The sequence below is a fragment of the Rissa tridactyla genome, chromosome 1, assembly GCF_028500815.1.
Source record: "Rissa tridactyla isolate bRisTri1 chromosome 1, bRisTri1.patW.cur.20221130, whole genome shotgun sequence".
Lineage (NCBI taxonomy): Eukaryota > Metazoa > Chordata > Aves > Charadriiformes > Laridae > Rissa > Rissa tridactyla.
In genome coordinates this window covers 133,697,655-133,712,377 of record NC_071466.1, presented here as the reverse complement: position 1 = coordinate 133,712,377, position 14,723 = coordinate 133,697,655, and the positions used below count along the sequence as shown (strand labels likewise).

The 14,723-nt window shown below is 51.2% G+C and overlaps 1 protein-coding gene across 4 annotated transcripts; it reads left to right on the top strand.

The window, feature by feature from the left end:
* Positions 1–269: 269 nt before the first annotated feature.
* On the top strand, positions 270–12,909 carry ZYX (zyxin). 4 transcript variants are annotated; one of them, XM_054224784.1, is made up of 10 exons: positions 270–452; positions 4,391–4,651; positions 7,661–7,854; positions 8,905–8,997; positions 9,289–9,795; positions 10,123–10,264; positions 10,348–10,517; positions 10,676–10,854; positions 11,129–11,249; positions 11,673–12,909. In XM_054224784.1, the coding sequence occupies exons 2-10, from the start codon at positions 4,402–4,404 to the stop codon at positions 11,781–11,783; spliced, it is 1,767 nt and encodes a 588-aa protein (XP_054080759.1). In that variant the 5' UTR covers positions 270–452; positions 4,391–4,401; the 3' UTR covers positions 11,784–12,909. The 4 variants fall into 4 exon arrangements, with proteins under 4 accessions (XP_054080759.1, XP_054080765.1, XP_054080761.1 ...); XM_054224786.1 differs by lacking the exon at positions 270–452 and adding an exon at positions 3,686–3,805; XM_054224789.1 differs by lacking the exon at positions 270–452 and adding an exon at positions 4,003–4,020.
* Positions 12,910–14,723: the final 1,814 nt, after the last annotated feature.

The window sequence follows — 14,723 nt, the reverse complement described above, 5'->3', positions numbered from 1 at the left end:
CCGTAAAGACGGAGGGGGCTCAGACACGACACGATCCGAGCCCCGTCCCCCGGCGGTGCCTGCCTTTTCCACACACCCCCCCTCCGCCTCCTCCTCCATTCCCTCCCCTTACCTCATTGCCACATTCCCCAGCGAGTGAGCTCAGCTGTTCGCGCAGCCTCTCTCCTTTTATGGTCAAACAACTTTGCCTGGGCGAGGCTTTTTTTTTTTTTTTCCTCTTGCCTTTTTTTTTTTTTTTTCTTTTTTTTCCTCCGCGAGTTGGTAGGAAGCGTTCGGGACTCAGCAGCTCCCCCCACACACACCGCCACCACCACCTTTCATCTGCTGCTGCCTTTCCCGGCGGGCCGAGGCAGGCAGGCGGCTGTGCCGGGGGTAGAGGAGCTCAGCCCCGCCATCCCCCCCCCCACCCCCAAAACCCCAGCCTCGGGGGCGGCATTTCCCCCTCTCCAAAGGTGAGTCTCTTCTCTTGGTTTAGGGGAAAAAAAAAAAAAAAAAAAAAAAAAAAAAAAAGCAGCTTTTGTCCGGCAAGCCCCGGGGCCGGCGCTGAGCGGGTCGGGGAGTGCGGGCTTGCTGCCGGGGAGGGCTGCTCGCCTCCTGCAAACTCTCTCGGTCTCTTTGGGATTGATTTACGGTCGTGGCTCCTATGTTTTTTGGTTTGTTTTGTGGTGGTTTTTTTTTTTGGGGGGGGGTGGGAGGGGGGTTTGGCCCTTCCGCAGAAGAGAGGTTGGCTCGTGTGTGCGTGTCTGGATGTGGGGATTTTTCTTCCCTGCCGGTGAAATGGAGGCAGCTAAACGCTCCCGTGTCGCTCCAGCGGTGGGGAAGAGGGGAGGGGGTGTTGCCCGGTTTTCCTCGGGACAGGCTCTCTTTTGTGTGCGGACGGATGAGCCGGACACCTATGGAGCCTTTTTTCCAGATGTGCTTGAGCGAGAGGAATGTGGGGCTCTTTGTGCGTGAAATTTGTTTAATTTATGAGCTTCTTGTCTCGCTGGGAGCGCCCTGAGAAAGTGAAGGCGCGAGTCTGGCAGAGTCGTAGAACTTCCGAACGTTTTAAATATGTTTGCATAGCTTTTTGCAGTTTTTCTCTCCCCCTCCCCCGCAGAGGCGAAGCCCAGCATATGTGGGAGAAGTTTGTAGCTCTGAATGTCCCCCCCCTCCCCCAGCCCCGGTCGTTGCAGATCGTATAGCTGATAGGACTTTGCTCTCTTCGAAGCTTCATAACTTTGGGCCGGGCTGGGAGAACTTTCTGGAATTGGGTTTGTGTGAGAGGATGAAAGTAAGCGTGACTCCTAAACCTGTTTAATCTCTTCGCTTTATATGTTTAGGTATAGTTCTGCTTCTGCCCCCTCTCAGTTGGGAGGAAGCTGGCAAATAGGGGAAGTACGGATGCGGTGTGTCAGACTGCAGTGCAGGGCTGGCTTTTACTGGGGCTCCCAATGTGGCTGGAGTCAAACTGGTTTCTCCCAACAGAGGTGAAAAATAACACTCAGCTCTCCTTCTCCTTAGGTTCCTCCTCCTTTCGTTACCCCAGGAAAGGAGCTGAGCTTTTGAAAGTGCTGCCTTGTGGTCAAAGAACTGAAAGCTGTCTGAGGGCGTAACAGGTGTCAGACCCACCATGGGACCTTCTTGGAGGTGACCCTGCTGCTGAGGGAGGTGTCCCTTGGTTCTGTCCTCCTACTTCTCCTTGCTCCCTGTTAGAGAGAAACAGTGAGGCAACTAAGTATCCTGACTGCATCCTTTGGGGACATCTTTCCTCATAGCTCCGTTTGAGTCATCTTAAATGCTGTTACAGCAGGCAGAAAAATCTCCCCTCAGGGAAAATGTGAGGACGTGAAGGAATTAAGATTAGGTCTGCTGGTGTGACACTCCCTCTCCAAGAGCTTTAACAAACGGTTAGCGCCACAGGACACACATAAACTGTGTGTTTCTGGTGAGGCTTAGATGCTGCTGGCAACGCTGCAGGGCTGGGGGGGTGACGACTCTGCGCAAGGCCAGCCTTTCTCAGCCTGTTTGGTCTGTGTGGAGGTGGACCAATAAACAGAAGTGAGGATGAGCAGGGGCAGCTGCTGGATGGAGACAGCTCTGAGCAGAAAGGGCCTTCAGTGCGACATAGTGTACTGGGAAATGGGCCACTCTGGGTTAAGGGAGGTGGCAGCTGCTGGTAGCAAAGCCAGCGCTTTTTTGTGAAGCGTGCGATGTCCTGAGACTGTCTCTGTGTTTACTAACCCCACTGTGGATCATGATCAGAAGTAACGTTGTCACGGTGGTGTTCTGCTCATAGCGCTGTCAGGTTCTGGTAGAACTACCACCACATGGTTCGTTACACCGTAGTGAAGCAGTGGAGCACAAGGAGAAGTCTCTAAAGAAAAGCTAGAGGTCTTTTTAATATCTTCTGTAGCTCGCGGAGAGGCTGCAGACTGGAGGGAGCTGATCGGTCCCTTCCGACTTCCAAGCTTGTTGACCTCTACAGGTCCGAGAGACTGCGGACAGACCTTGCTAATTACTCTTCTGCCTTGTCCCTTTCCCATTCTGGATCATGTGGGAGATGCTCAGCACAGCTTTTTGGCTGCTGCTTACTGCTTGCAGCCTCTTCCTCCTTTTGAAAAGGCCAGAAGAGTTTATCAAGGTGCACAGAATTGTAGAATTGCCTAGGTTGGAAGGGACCTTTCAGATCATGGAGTCCAGCCATGGACCTAACACTGACAAAACCCATCACTAAACCATGTTGCTAAGCACTATGGCTATCCATCTTTTAAATACCTCCAGGGATGATGATTCCACCACTTCCCTGGGTGGCCTGGCATGCGACTGACCAGCCCTGCACAAAGGGATCAAAAAGTGCAGCAGCATGGACTTGACATTAGTCTGTGTTGTCACATGCTTGTCACCTGGAGAGGCTGTTACAGGTTACTGTATCTTGCCACACTGCACTGAATGGTGGGAGCCCTTAGAAGGGGGCATGCAGGTCTTACTGGCAGCCGTGGGTGGATTAAGGGTGGGCGGATGTTTGTGGCACCAGGGCTGTCTGCCCCAGCAGCTGTTATTGTCCCTGGGAGAGAGGCCGGCAGCGTGGAGGGGCACTGATTTGAACGTGCCAACTTGCAGCGCTGGCACAGGGCCCCCCCCCCCCCGTGCTGGCGGAAGGGCTATTGTGCTGGGGTGTTAGGAGGGCTATAGGCACGCCAGGCTTTAGAAACAAAGCATCTGGCTTCGTGGCCAATTCTAGCACGGATGAGATTCCTGGCCTGGTTTGCAGGACGGAGGGTGTGTGTGTGTGGGGGGGGTGTGATGCTAGAAGCGTGGCTCCCGCCCTGAGACCTGGGGCTCCTGAAACAGCCCGCTTGCTGTTGGGGGCTGTCCTCTGCCTGTCCGAGCCCGGTGGGTAGAAAGGAGGGACGGGAGAGAGGGTTTGTACGGTTAAGCGGGGTGCTTACCCTCGTCCCACCCCGCACCACCCAGCCCTGCGCAGGGCAGGACGGCGGCTGCACCGCCCGGGGGACGGAGAGGGGAGGAAGCCCCGGCTGCAGCCCCAAGGCACCGGGGTGGCGGCGGCCGGGGAAGCCATCGCTTCCCGGCGGGGGCGGAGCGGGCGCAGGCGGTGAGGCGGGAGCCGCCGGTCACCATCGAGCCGGGGAAGGCGGAGGTTGGGGGGGGGGGAAGCAGGAAGGAGAGAAAAGCGGAGGCGAGATCGGGAGAGCGGGGCGGGGCGGGGATGCTCTGCCCGGGGGTGTGAGAGCGGGGAGCTCCCCACCCGCCCTGTTGTTGCGCCGCAGCTGCCTGCGCTCCCCCGGCCTGCCGGCGTCTGGAGGTAAAGGATGGAGGGGGCGGGGGGCGAAGGGGGACGTGGCTGGGGCTGTCACAGGCTGAGGTGTTGTGCCAGGGGTGGGGTGAAGGGGGACGTGGCTGGGGCTGTCACAGGCTGAGGTCGAGAGGGACCGGCTGGCGCTGTGGGGTAGGAGGGGGAGAGGAAATGCCAATTCCGTGCTGGGAGAGCAGGTGTTGGGGGCACCCTCCGGCTTTAGGGTGCGTGGGGCTTGGTGCCCTCGGCAGAGAGCGCTCTCGTGTCGGTGGCCCGCTGCCGTTCCTGTCCAGCGTGCCTGCGCGCAGGGTTCTTGTGCGGCAAAGGGCTTGGTGTTCTCTGTTGCAATAACCCCTTTGCAGTCAGTGTCGTGCCGAGTTGAGATGCTGAAGTGTGATGGCTCGTTCGAGCTGTCTGCTGTTTCGGTTCCTCCTTTTTCCTGGGCTGATCCTGGAAGTGCTCTGCTCTGGCACCTCACCCTCTGGCCAGGCTTAAATTCCTGTATCCCTCTGTTTCACGTGTTCCTCTCTATTGATTTCCACTCTGGCCCAAGGCTGAATTCATATAGGTTTCTTCTCTCTTCTCTCACGACAGGCGCTGAGAAGATGGCCTCCCCGGGTGCCCCAGGGACCCGCATGACATCCACCGTCAGTATCAACATTTCCACCCCTTCCTTCTACAACCCACAGAAGAAGTTTGCACCTGTGGTCGCCCCTAAACCCAAGGTGAACCCCTTCAAGGCTGGGGGTGCGTCAGAGTCATCACTGCCCCCGCCTCCTGCAGCTGGCGCCCAGCGTGCTCAGATAGGGAAGGTGGGGGAGATTCCACCAGCGTCCATGTCCCTGCTGGCAGAAGGTAGGTGAGGGCTGGCGTGGTAGATGCAAATACGCATTTCTAAATTCTCAGGGTGTGAGGTCTGTAACTGGGCTAAACATGAGAAGAGGGGTGTAACTGCTGGCAGTGATGGATACTCTTGCTGTAGAAGCTGGCAGATTCCAGAATGAGATAAGGCGATTGTAAAGGAATCTCAAAATCCATAGTATCTCTGTTAGGAAAGGAGCCAGGAAGGCAGTCCTCCATTGCACTGATGCTGGAGGAATGTAATGGATTTTTCATAGTATTCCCCGAGCGCCTGATTGTGTAACTGCAGTCAGTTTCTGGCCAGCATGTCTGAGAGCAAATATGTTGCGGGGAAGTTGACCCTGATCGTGAGGAATCATGCTATTCTCCTCCTCCTTGATTTATCATGGCTCAAGCTGGCCATCTCTGACTGTAGAGATCCTTGTGGACTCTGCAATTGCCATCTTTGCTGCTGAAGAGGGGGAGGGAGAAATAATTGCATGAAAAAATGGTGGAAGCTATCAAAAACAGGAAGTGAGACTTAAAGTTTGTATGGCTTGTGGAGTTTTATACTTTCTGCTAGTGGTTTGGGTTGGGTGTGTTTTCCTGTGTAGAGTGACTTCTTGTTTTAGTGTCATTTTCTTTTTCTGTCTTTCTTTCTTTTATTTTTTTTTCCTGTTTCCTGTGGTGGTGGGATGGGTTTTTTTTTTTTGTTTCGTTTTTTGTTGGTTGGTTGGTTTTGTGTCCTCTAAGAAGCAGCAGGTACCTGGTTGTGTGGCTCCCTAGTTGGAATTGATCAGCACGGGGCTGCTGTAAATGTCCCTAGGGACTTCTTGCTGATGCTTGGTGCTGCATATTACCCCAAGACTCTTATCAGGGTGCACCTCAGTCGGGACATGTGTGTTCAGATAACGACAACTGGTGTTTTAAGTTGTCTAGCATAGACTGTGCAACACTGGTTTCCTCGGTTAGCGTGCTGAGTTAGTGGGCAGCCGATGGCAGGAAGGCTGGTCCTGTCCTCAGAGGGGACAAATTATTAAGTCATTTTTTCCAATTCTCAAGTCACAAGGGCCTCGACATGTCGATGCTTCTGTCTCTTAAAATTGTACCAGTTGACTCTGGTGACCTTTTTCTCATGTCGTTGGCTGGAATCTTGTGTCTGTAATCCAAGGCCCCATGTTAGGCTTTATGACTTTCTGCTGTAGTTGTGTGAATTCGGGATGTGTCTTAAACTGACTCAAATACGTTACCTGAAGTACAAAAGTAGATAGATGGATGTTAAAAATTATTTTACAACCTGCAGCGCCAGTGGAGGACTGGGCGTTGTTTTCTCCACTTCCACCTTCCTTATAAAGCTTATTGACTTGACAGAAGGATCAGCAAAAGAACCATTTGGCTTAAGCTGCTGTGTCACCATGGGGTGAGGGCTGCCAGCAAAACATCTGAAGTACAGATGAGCCACCAGAACTCAGACATGAGAGAAGGGCGTCTGATTTGATCCTTCTCTGATGCATCTCTTCAAAATCTCTCCCTTTCCTAGACGTTCGCCAAACAAATAGTAGTACAACGAAAAGCCATAGCAATTGGTTTCTTTGTCTTAAATGACAGGATGGCTAAGTTAGTATTGCTGTAGGAATACTATGTTTAGTATTGATCATTCTATACATGCGGTGTAGTAACTTTGTGGGGAACTTTTTTGCTTGTGTGAATAATTCATAAAGCAGGCTTTTAGTGCATGTGAAACGTTGTGACAGCAGATCAGGGCTTTGTTTCTGCAATATACTTTATCATTTCAATAAAGCAAAAGGCAAGCGGCTACAAACTTGATTCCCAAGCTGTAGTTTCAAAGGAAAAATACCAGCCTAGTATTACTGCCCCTCCAAGCAGAATTTCTGTGGCAGGAGGAGGCTTGGAAGAGGTGCATGCCAGTGCAGTTTATGCATTCCACTGGCTAATAAGATTTTGGCTTTCATTTTCTGAAAGGGCAGTATCATCTCCCTTATGAGAAGTCTTTATGAAGTCTGTTGACGACAGCTGGGTATAAAGATGAGACAATTCGGTTACTGCTGTTAAAACTTGCACATGGTGTAGCAGGAGTGAAAAACATGATCTTTCACCCTCCTGCTGGTCGGGGCTAGCTAGGAAGAGAGGTGGGTGTCCAGAAGAAGGGAAGTGGAAGTTATGCCTCCGTGTCTTCAGTGTTCTTTGCTGCTTGGATGATAAGAGGACAACTTCTCCCATACATGGTGAAGGGAAGAGGATTCACGTTTATTTGACTGTGTTGTAGTAGAAAATGTCTCTTTTTGCCTGTTCCATATCTTTGGCAAATGTGAATAGGTGGAAGCAATGGGGTTTTCTTCTGGGAGACTGGGGCACTCTGGTGCTTTTCAGCCTGTTTAAAAGGGTTCTGGGAGATTTCTCATGTACTAATCTGTATCGAGCATGAGGACATTTAAGCCTCTAACAGGAAAGTTGTTTTCCTCTCCCAGAAATATCAAGCAGCTTCAAAGATTCCCCATACGCATAAGGGGTAGTTGGTCCAGCTTGCCTTTTTTTTCCCATGCTTGTTTCTTGTAGTGCTTACTTGCCAGCTGCGAGGTGCAAGCTTATTTTCCAGTAACAATGCAGCCTCTTCAGGGTCCTGGGTTGTCCGCTGGCACTCCTTCTAATGCTGCCCTCTGTTCAGCAATCTGAGCCAGTTACTGGCAAGAGAAGCATATGCTGGGGACCAAAGAATGAGAGGAAGAGTGGGAAAGGGCATAGTAAGTCACGGTTCCCAGTTATACAAGAACTGTCCCCAGTGACTAATTGCAGTAGCTACTGAGGAAAGCTTACATGATGGCAAATAGCTTTGGACCAGGTAAAAGCTGGCCTGTGGAGTTTATTTGTCCTTGATGGGTGCTTGAGTTCCCTGGGTACTAAGGAACTACTTGCTGTAATACCTTCAAGACTCCTTCAGGAGTTTGTACTGGCTAAAAGTAAGAAATGATCCAAACTTGCTTTTATTCTCGTTCTTCCCCGTAGAGCTGCCACCGCCACCTCCTCCCCCACCTGGAGAGGAGGCAAGTTTCTCCTCAAACTGTGCTTTTCCACCACCCCCACCACCCTTTGAAGAGCCTTTTCCACCAGCCCCAGAAGAAGTTTTTCCTTCTCCTCCTCCTCCCCCTCCTCCACCGATGTTTGATGAAGGGCCCGTGAACAAGGTACCTGCCCCACAGGTGAGTGAGGTCAAGGGAAGTAGAGTTTCTTGTGATGCTCTTGTGAGCTGGGATGGTTTCTCACCAGTCTCTGAACTCAGCAGCAGGAAGCCCTGAGATCTGGGAAAGCAGAAAATGCTACCACCCGATGGACCAGCGTAGGTTAGGGTCAACTTGGCTGGGCTGCATCTCTGCAGATGAAGGACCTGGGGTTCCTGGTGGACAGTGAGTTGAATGTGAGCCAGCAATGCACCCTTGTGGCAATAAAGGCCAACCACATGCTGGGCTGCATTCATGAGAGTGTGGTCAGCAGGACAAGAACAGTGATTGTTCCCCTCTCTTCGGTGCTAGTGAGGCTGCATCTTGGAGGACTCTTTCCAGTTGGACTGGAACTCCCCAGTATATTAACCCCAGAGGCATACTGAACTAGATGCGATCCAGCAAAGGCTCATAGCGATCATTGGGGGTTGGAGCATGTGATGCGAGAGCTGGGTTTGTTCAGCCTGCAGAAGAGGAGGCCAAGGCAGGGACCTAACTGCAGTCTGCAATGCCTAAAGCAGGGCTGGCGAGAAAACAGATTCTTCTTACTGGGGCACAAGAAGAGAACAAGAGACAATGGTCACGAGTTGCAGCAAGGGAAATTCCTGTTGGACAGAAGAAAAACCTGTTCCCCTGCAAGGGTGGCTCAACACTGGCACAGGTGCCTAGAGAGTCTGGGAAATCTGCGTCCTTGGGGATGTTCAGAAAGCACCTGGACAAGACGCTGAGCAACCTGGTCTAGCTTGGGAGTTGGCCCTGCGGTGAGCAGGGTGTTGGACTAGAGACCTCCAGATATCTTTTCCTGCCTAAATCTGTCTGAGCTTCTTTGGGCTGTGCATTTTCCCACGGTTTGTAGACCTTGGAGACTGTGTCCTGTTCATCCTCACCAACTTGCTGTCTACTCAAAGCAAGGAGCAGATCTGCACCACAGTCCAAAGTATCAAAATCTGCTATTGTAAGGGGATACACCCAGTTCTCTGGCTGTTCCTGTAACATGCTCTGCTCCCTCTTTCCTCATGGATGGTGGTATAGGTACGTGGCAAGATGAGCAGCATTGATCTTGAGATTGACTCACTGTCCGTAATGTTGGATGACATGGAGAAGAATGACCCCTTCAAATCACGGGTGAGCTCTCCAGAATGTTGCAGGTGGAAGGAGAGATGACTGGTTTGCTGAGCGGAGGTAGTGAGAAGGGTGCTACTGAAGATTACAAAGTCTGGATAAACCATAGCACGAAAGTGTACGTGAAGGACCAGAAAGCATAGATCTTGAAACTTATCAGGACTGCTTATAACAGTGTGGGAACTCTTAGCATTGTGGGTTTGGGATAGCTGCTGACTTACTGCTATAGATAGCATATTTCCTCTTCCACCTTGCTGATAACTGCCTGTTTCTCTTTGCTGCTTCCCTTTACAGATACCTCCAGCATCCACAGGTTCTCTGGAGAAACCATCAGCCCCAAAAGCCCATGTGGAAATACCATCTGCACCCAGAGATACTCCTCATTCCTTTCCTTCCAAGTTCACTCCAAAGCCAAGCGGAAGCTTACCTTTCAAGCCCCATGGAGTGGATCTGACCCCCTCTCCAACCCCATGGGCAGCTCCACAGCAACGCAAGGAGCCTCCAGCACCAGTCCCTCCACCCCCCTCTCTCCCTCCTGCTCAACCTACCCCTAAATTCACCCCACCCCCTGTTGCAGGCTCTCCTAAGTCTGGGTCCAAATCAGGTGCCAATGTTCCCATGGCTCCCTCAAACTCTACAAGATATCCTACCTCCCTTCAGACTCAGTTCACAGCCCCTTCACCTTCAGGTCCCTCCTCTCGGCCACAGCCTCCCAATTTCACCTATGCCCAGCAGAGGGAAAGACCCCAAGTGCAGGAGAAGCCACGTCCCACAGAACAACCTGCTGCTGCAAAAGACACGGTAAGGGATAGAGCTGCAGGACCAGTGTCTTTGGACAGGCACAGCATCACTGGGAGTAAAGTTGGAGGATGAGGAGGGAGGGTCTGTCCCAGGCTAGGGGAAGCTGTTATCCATCTGAAAGAGAGAGATAATTAGAGACAGTGGTGGACAGGAATAGGACTTCATGTAAAGGTGGAGAGAAGCAAGCACAGTGGATGGCAGATGTTTCCCTAGGGAGAGACAGAGACGAGAAGTAAAGATGAGAGCAGTAGGTTTATTAGGGACAGGGTGGGAATGAGTATGTCTGTCTGTGTGTCCTTTGGGATTGAATGTTTCCTCTTCCTGCAGCATAGAACCACAGGTTCCAGTGCAGATCCACCTAGGGGAAACTCCTGTCTGACCATGAAGGAGGTAGAAGAGCTGGAGATGTTGACCCAGAAACTCATGAAGGATATGGAGCATCCACCCCCGGCAGAGGCTGCTACTTCTGGTGTGTTCCCTCAGTGGACAGCAGTAGGACTAAGACTGTGGTGGGTTTTCATCTCTCCTAATCTCTTTCTCCTCCGTTGACAGAGCTGTGTGGCTTCTGCCGGAAGCCCCTGTCACGAACCCAGCCAGCTGTGAGGGCCCTGGACTGCCTCTTCCATGTGGAATGCTTCACCTGCTTCAAATGTGAGAAGCAGCTGCAGGGGCAGCAGTTCTACAATGTGGATGAGAAGCCCTTCTGTGAGGACTGCTATGCTGTGAGTCACTGGGGTGAAAGCTGGTAGAGAGAGCTGAGCTTGCTGTGGTTGCTCTCCCTTGCGTTCCCTTCCTCCTTCCATCTTGCCTGTCTGTGGTGTAGCCTCCAAGGGGTGGGGGGCTTGTGTTAATGTGTCTTACTTGTTTCCTTTGGGCTCAGGGGACCTTGGAAAAGTGCAGTGTCTGCAAACAGACCATCACAGACCGGATGCTGAAGGCCACTGGTAACTCATACCATCCCCAGTGTTTCACCTGCGTGGTGTGCCATACCCCTCTTGAGGGGACCTCTTTTATTGTGGACCAGGCCAACCAGCCTCACTGTGTGGATGACTACCACAGGTACGGGGAGAGCGTGTGCATGTGGTGTCTAAAAGAAGGCAGGTTTCCTCGCACCTGTTTAATTTTGGGGGTTGGGTTGCCCATGTGATCTGTTGGACGTGAAGTTAAAAATGAGCCAGCAATGTATCCTGTAGCAATTGAGGTCATCTTCCCACCTAAACTTCTTTGTGATTTATTATTCCTCTGCTGCTAATACTATTGTACGGCAGGGAGAAACTTGCATTGAATGTCATCACGGTGGTCATGGTCTCCTCCATGTTTTTGTGTGTGGCAGGAAGTATGCTCCACGCTGCTCAGTTTGTAGCGAGCCGATCATGCCAGAGCCTGGAAAGGATGAGACAGTGCGTGTGGTGGCATTGGAGAAAAATTTCCACATGAAATGTTACAAGTGTGAGGTAAGCCTGGTGGCCCCACTGCTCCCATCTCTCCCATGCCCATCACTGGCAATGGGGCACCTTTGTTGTCTATCCTGACCAAACACTAAGGTTGTTTCAAATTGATCTGGAGCACTTTTGAAGCTGGTTCAGAAAAAGATTAGATGTTCACAGACCACAGGTCCATGAACAAGGACTATGCAGGGTTGTAGTCCCTAACGTCCCTAGTACAGCAGCTGCGTATACCTGGGGAACGTGCTGGCATGACAGAAGGGGTTTGCTCTTCCCTCAAAATAGCATCTTCCATTAAGCACCATTAGAGACAGAGCAGTGGGCTGTGAACCATTATCCTGATCCAGTGGGGCATTTCTTAGATCCTTGAATGCGTTTTACCCTGCTGTTGGCTGTCATTGAGCTCCCTCCCTTTTTTCTTTCCTGGTTTAGGACTGTGGGAAGCCCTTGTCCATTGAAGCAGATGAGAATGGGTGCTTTCCACTGGATGGGCATGTGCTGTGTATCAAATGTCACACCGTTCGTGCCAAAACGGCACGCTGAGGAGCTTGGAGTGGGCGTACCCTCGAGATCCCTGCACTCAATACTCTTCCCCTCCCCGCCATTGTCCCATCCCTCTGCCTGACAAGGCACATTGCTACCAATGGAGACTATGCCAGAGCAGTTCTTTGCTCATGTAGGATTCACCGCTCCTAGACTTCACTCTGCACACCCACCAAGAACGAACCTCTTCTCCTGTCCACCGCTTCCTGGCCACAGTGTGTTCCAGGCTGGGGGCTATGATGAAGGTGAGTGCGCAGATGAAGGTGAGTGCGCAATCTCCGTTCTCTCCAAGACTCTGGAGGAGGAAGACCAGACTTCCACCGCTGCCTGGTGGAAGTAGCAAGAACAACCTTGTGGCAGGTGCTGGGAAGGGCTGAGCATTTTTCTGTTCCACGGAGCCAAGAATGATGATTTGACCTTAGAAGGTGGAAGCCTCCATCTTGGCACCACTTCTGTCTTCAATTTTATTTTTTTTCTTGTGCCACCTCATTATCAGGATGTCTTCCCCCGCCCCCTCCCTCACTTCTGGGTTAGAGTGTGGAGGCAGAACATATTGGGAATCCCTGTTATCGTCGCTGGAAAAAGCGAACCTACTATAGCTTTTCTGTCTCCAATGGATATTAATGGCTGTCTTGTTGCTTTTTTTTTTTTTTTTTTTTTTTCCCCTTAGCCAGATTAAGCTGGCAATGTTTGAAATCCTACTCTGTTCCCGAGTTTGGAAACTTTTTTTTTTAACAAAAATCTTTTTCCCTCCCCCAAATTAATTGTTTCCCAGTGTGGTTTCTGGACAGCCAGGCTGGGCAGCAGAGTAGCAAAGCAGTCCAAAGAATGCATTGTTTACAAATAAAAACCGTCGTAAGAACGGGCAGCGCATGGCGAGGAGGCATCTCAGAGCGTGGATGAAGATTCAGCAGACTGAGGAATGTCTCCCTATGTTCCCATAGGGATTCTTTCGCTGATGTCAGTGAAAGCTGCAGTGTAATTGTGATGTACTGTCTGGCTCTAAGTGTTACTGCACTGAGCCCCGCTTCCTGGACTAGAAACTCTCAAACTGAACAAACCTTTTTGAATAACTACACTGTCCAACCACTGTCTGCATTCAATAAAATGTGGGGTTTTTTTTCCATTAACGTGTGTCTGCTGCATTTGTTCAACTACCCACGAGACTTGCTGTCGTCAGCAGCAGAGAATGTATGTGTAGTTGCTATTCCCCCTCGCCTCCAGAGACGATGAGTCTGAAAACGGCCTTTCCACCCCTTGTTCTCCTTTTCAGACTGTTCGGTTTCCTACTTTTCTGTGCCTGAAGAGTAGCCCTCATTTGAAGCAGTGGAAGGCTGCATTTCAGTACGGCGAGGTGTCAGTCTGCTTGATGGTGTCACTGGGGGGCAAGTTATTACAGTCTGCTTGCGTCAGGCTGGAATAAAGCGGCCAATTTACTTGCTGTGCCTTAACTGTTGCTACTCAGAACGTGGTTGTACTTGATGTTTATGGTTTTAAGCATGGTATCGTCTTGGTCACTGCAGGTGAAACTCCTATTTGTGGTAAGCATCGATGCTTCTACACTTCAAAGACATGAAACCTATTCTTGTTCTCTTGCCAGTGCTGACTCCTTTGACTGTAATGACTCTTTGCAAATTGATCCAGTAAATGCTTTGAGGTTTCCTGTGGGATGAGCAAAGGATAAACAAATTGTACATTTGCTTTCCTTTTCTTATCTGGGTTCTTGCTGGTTGGTAGGCATTGTTTTGAGTGGTTGTTTCTAGGTTATGTGATTAAAAGCTCATGCCCACAAACACCAAGGAGCACAGAGAAGAGAAACAATGACGAGGGAGAGAAGCACTCTGACCCAGCTCCTCCCAGAGGTACCAGAGGACCATAGCCCTGGTGTCTGGGTATGAAACCTGCCCAACAGGGTCAATGGGAAGGGCTTTCTGGATCACCTTGCGGATGAAGGGGAGGTTAGTCCCTCTGGGGGGGCGTGGGGTGCAGGGGAAGAGCAGTGGGGGACTGTACAGCACTTGCTATGGGATGTGTAGGGGCAGGATCAAAGGCAGGAAAAGGGAGTGATCAAGGAGCGGAAGCAGCATGGGGAAACTGGGGGGGAAAGGGAACAGTAGGGGCTGGCTGCACATACACAGTACGCTTGTCTGGCTGTGTCCGGTGTGTCGGCAGTGCAGTCCTGTCTTCTTACTAAACTTTATTTATTTATTTATTTATTTTGTTCTGTGGAGGTCTAAGTGCCAGCAACTGGAAGCAGCTGAGAGCAGGCATATCGTGTGGGGGCATGTGCCCATCCGTAATCACTATCCAAAATCCAAGTCAGAGTAGCTCGTGAGTGAGTAGGGCAAGAGACTTGAGAGCCATGAGTTGGCATGGCTGGGCGTCTGGCAGGATGATGGAGAGACCAGTCTTGAGAGTCAGCTCCCAGGAGGTCCAAACCAGCTACTTCTGGGTCTGGAAGTCAGCTACTGGTAAGCCTGGAGCAGCTACCAGAGAACAGTTTATGTCCGTGTGTGAGGTGACTGGGAGACCAGGCAATCCTGGGGCCGGCTGGTGGGTAGAGCCAACATCTACAGCCCAACATCTACAGCTAATTACTGGAGGGCTCGTGTGTGTGTGTTTGTGTAAGTGCATGCACACAAGGGGTCGGAGTGCCTACCACTTGAATGGGGCTGCAGGCCTCGAGGACCCATATCCCGGCGCCAGCAACTGAGGACACCAGTTTAGGGTCCAGATGGTCAACCCAGCTACTGGATAGCTGATCTCGGACCCCAGAGGGATCCATAGTACAACAGGCTCATCCCGATGAGCCAGAGAAAGAAATAGGATCAGGCTGTTTGTGCTGTGCTTGCATGACTGCTGTGTTTTCTGCCTCGGGCCAGTCAGGTACAGTGTGTGTGCATATATATACATGCACATATTTTATATATATATATGTAT

Coding starts and splice junctions, on each gene's coding strand:
- ZYX (XM_054224784.1), top strand. CDS start 4,402: ATGGCCTCCCCGGGTGCCCCAGGGACCCGCATGACATCCACCGTCAGT. Junction 10,265..10,347: donor GGCAGAGGCTGCTACTTCTG/GTGTGTTCCCTC, acceptor CTCCGTTGACAG/AGCTGTGTGGCTTCTGCCGG. Junction 11,250..11,672: donor TGAAATGTTACAAGTGTGAG/GTAAGCCTGGTG, acceptor TTCCTGGTTTAG/GACTGTGGGAAGCCCTTGTC.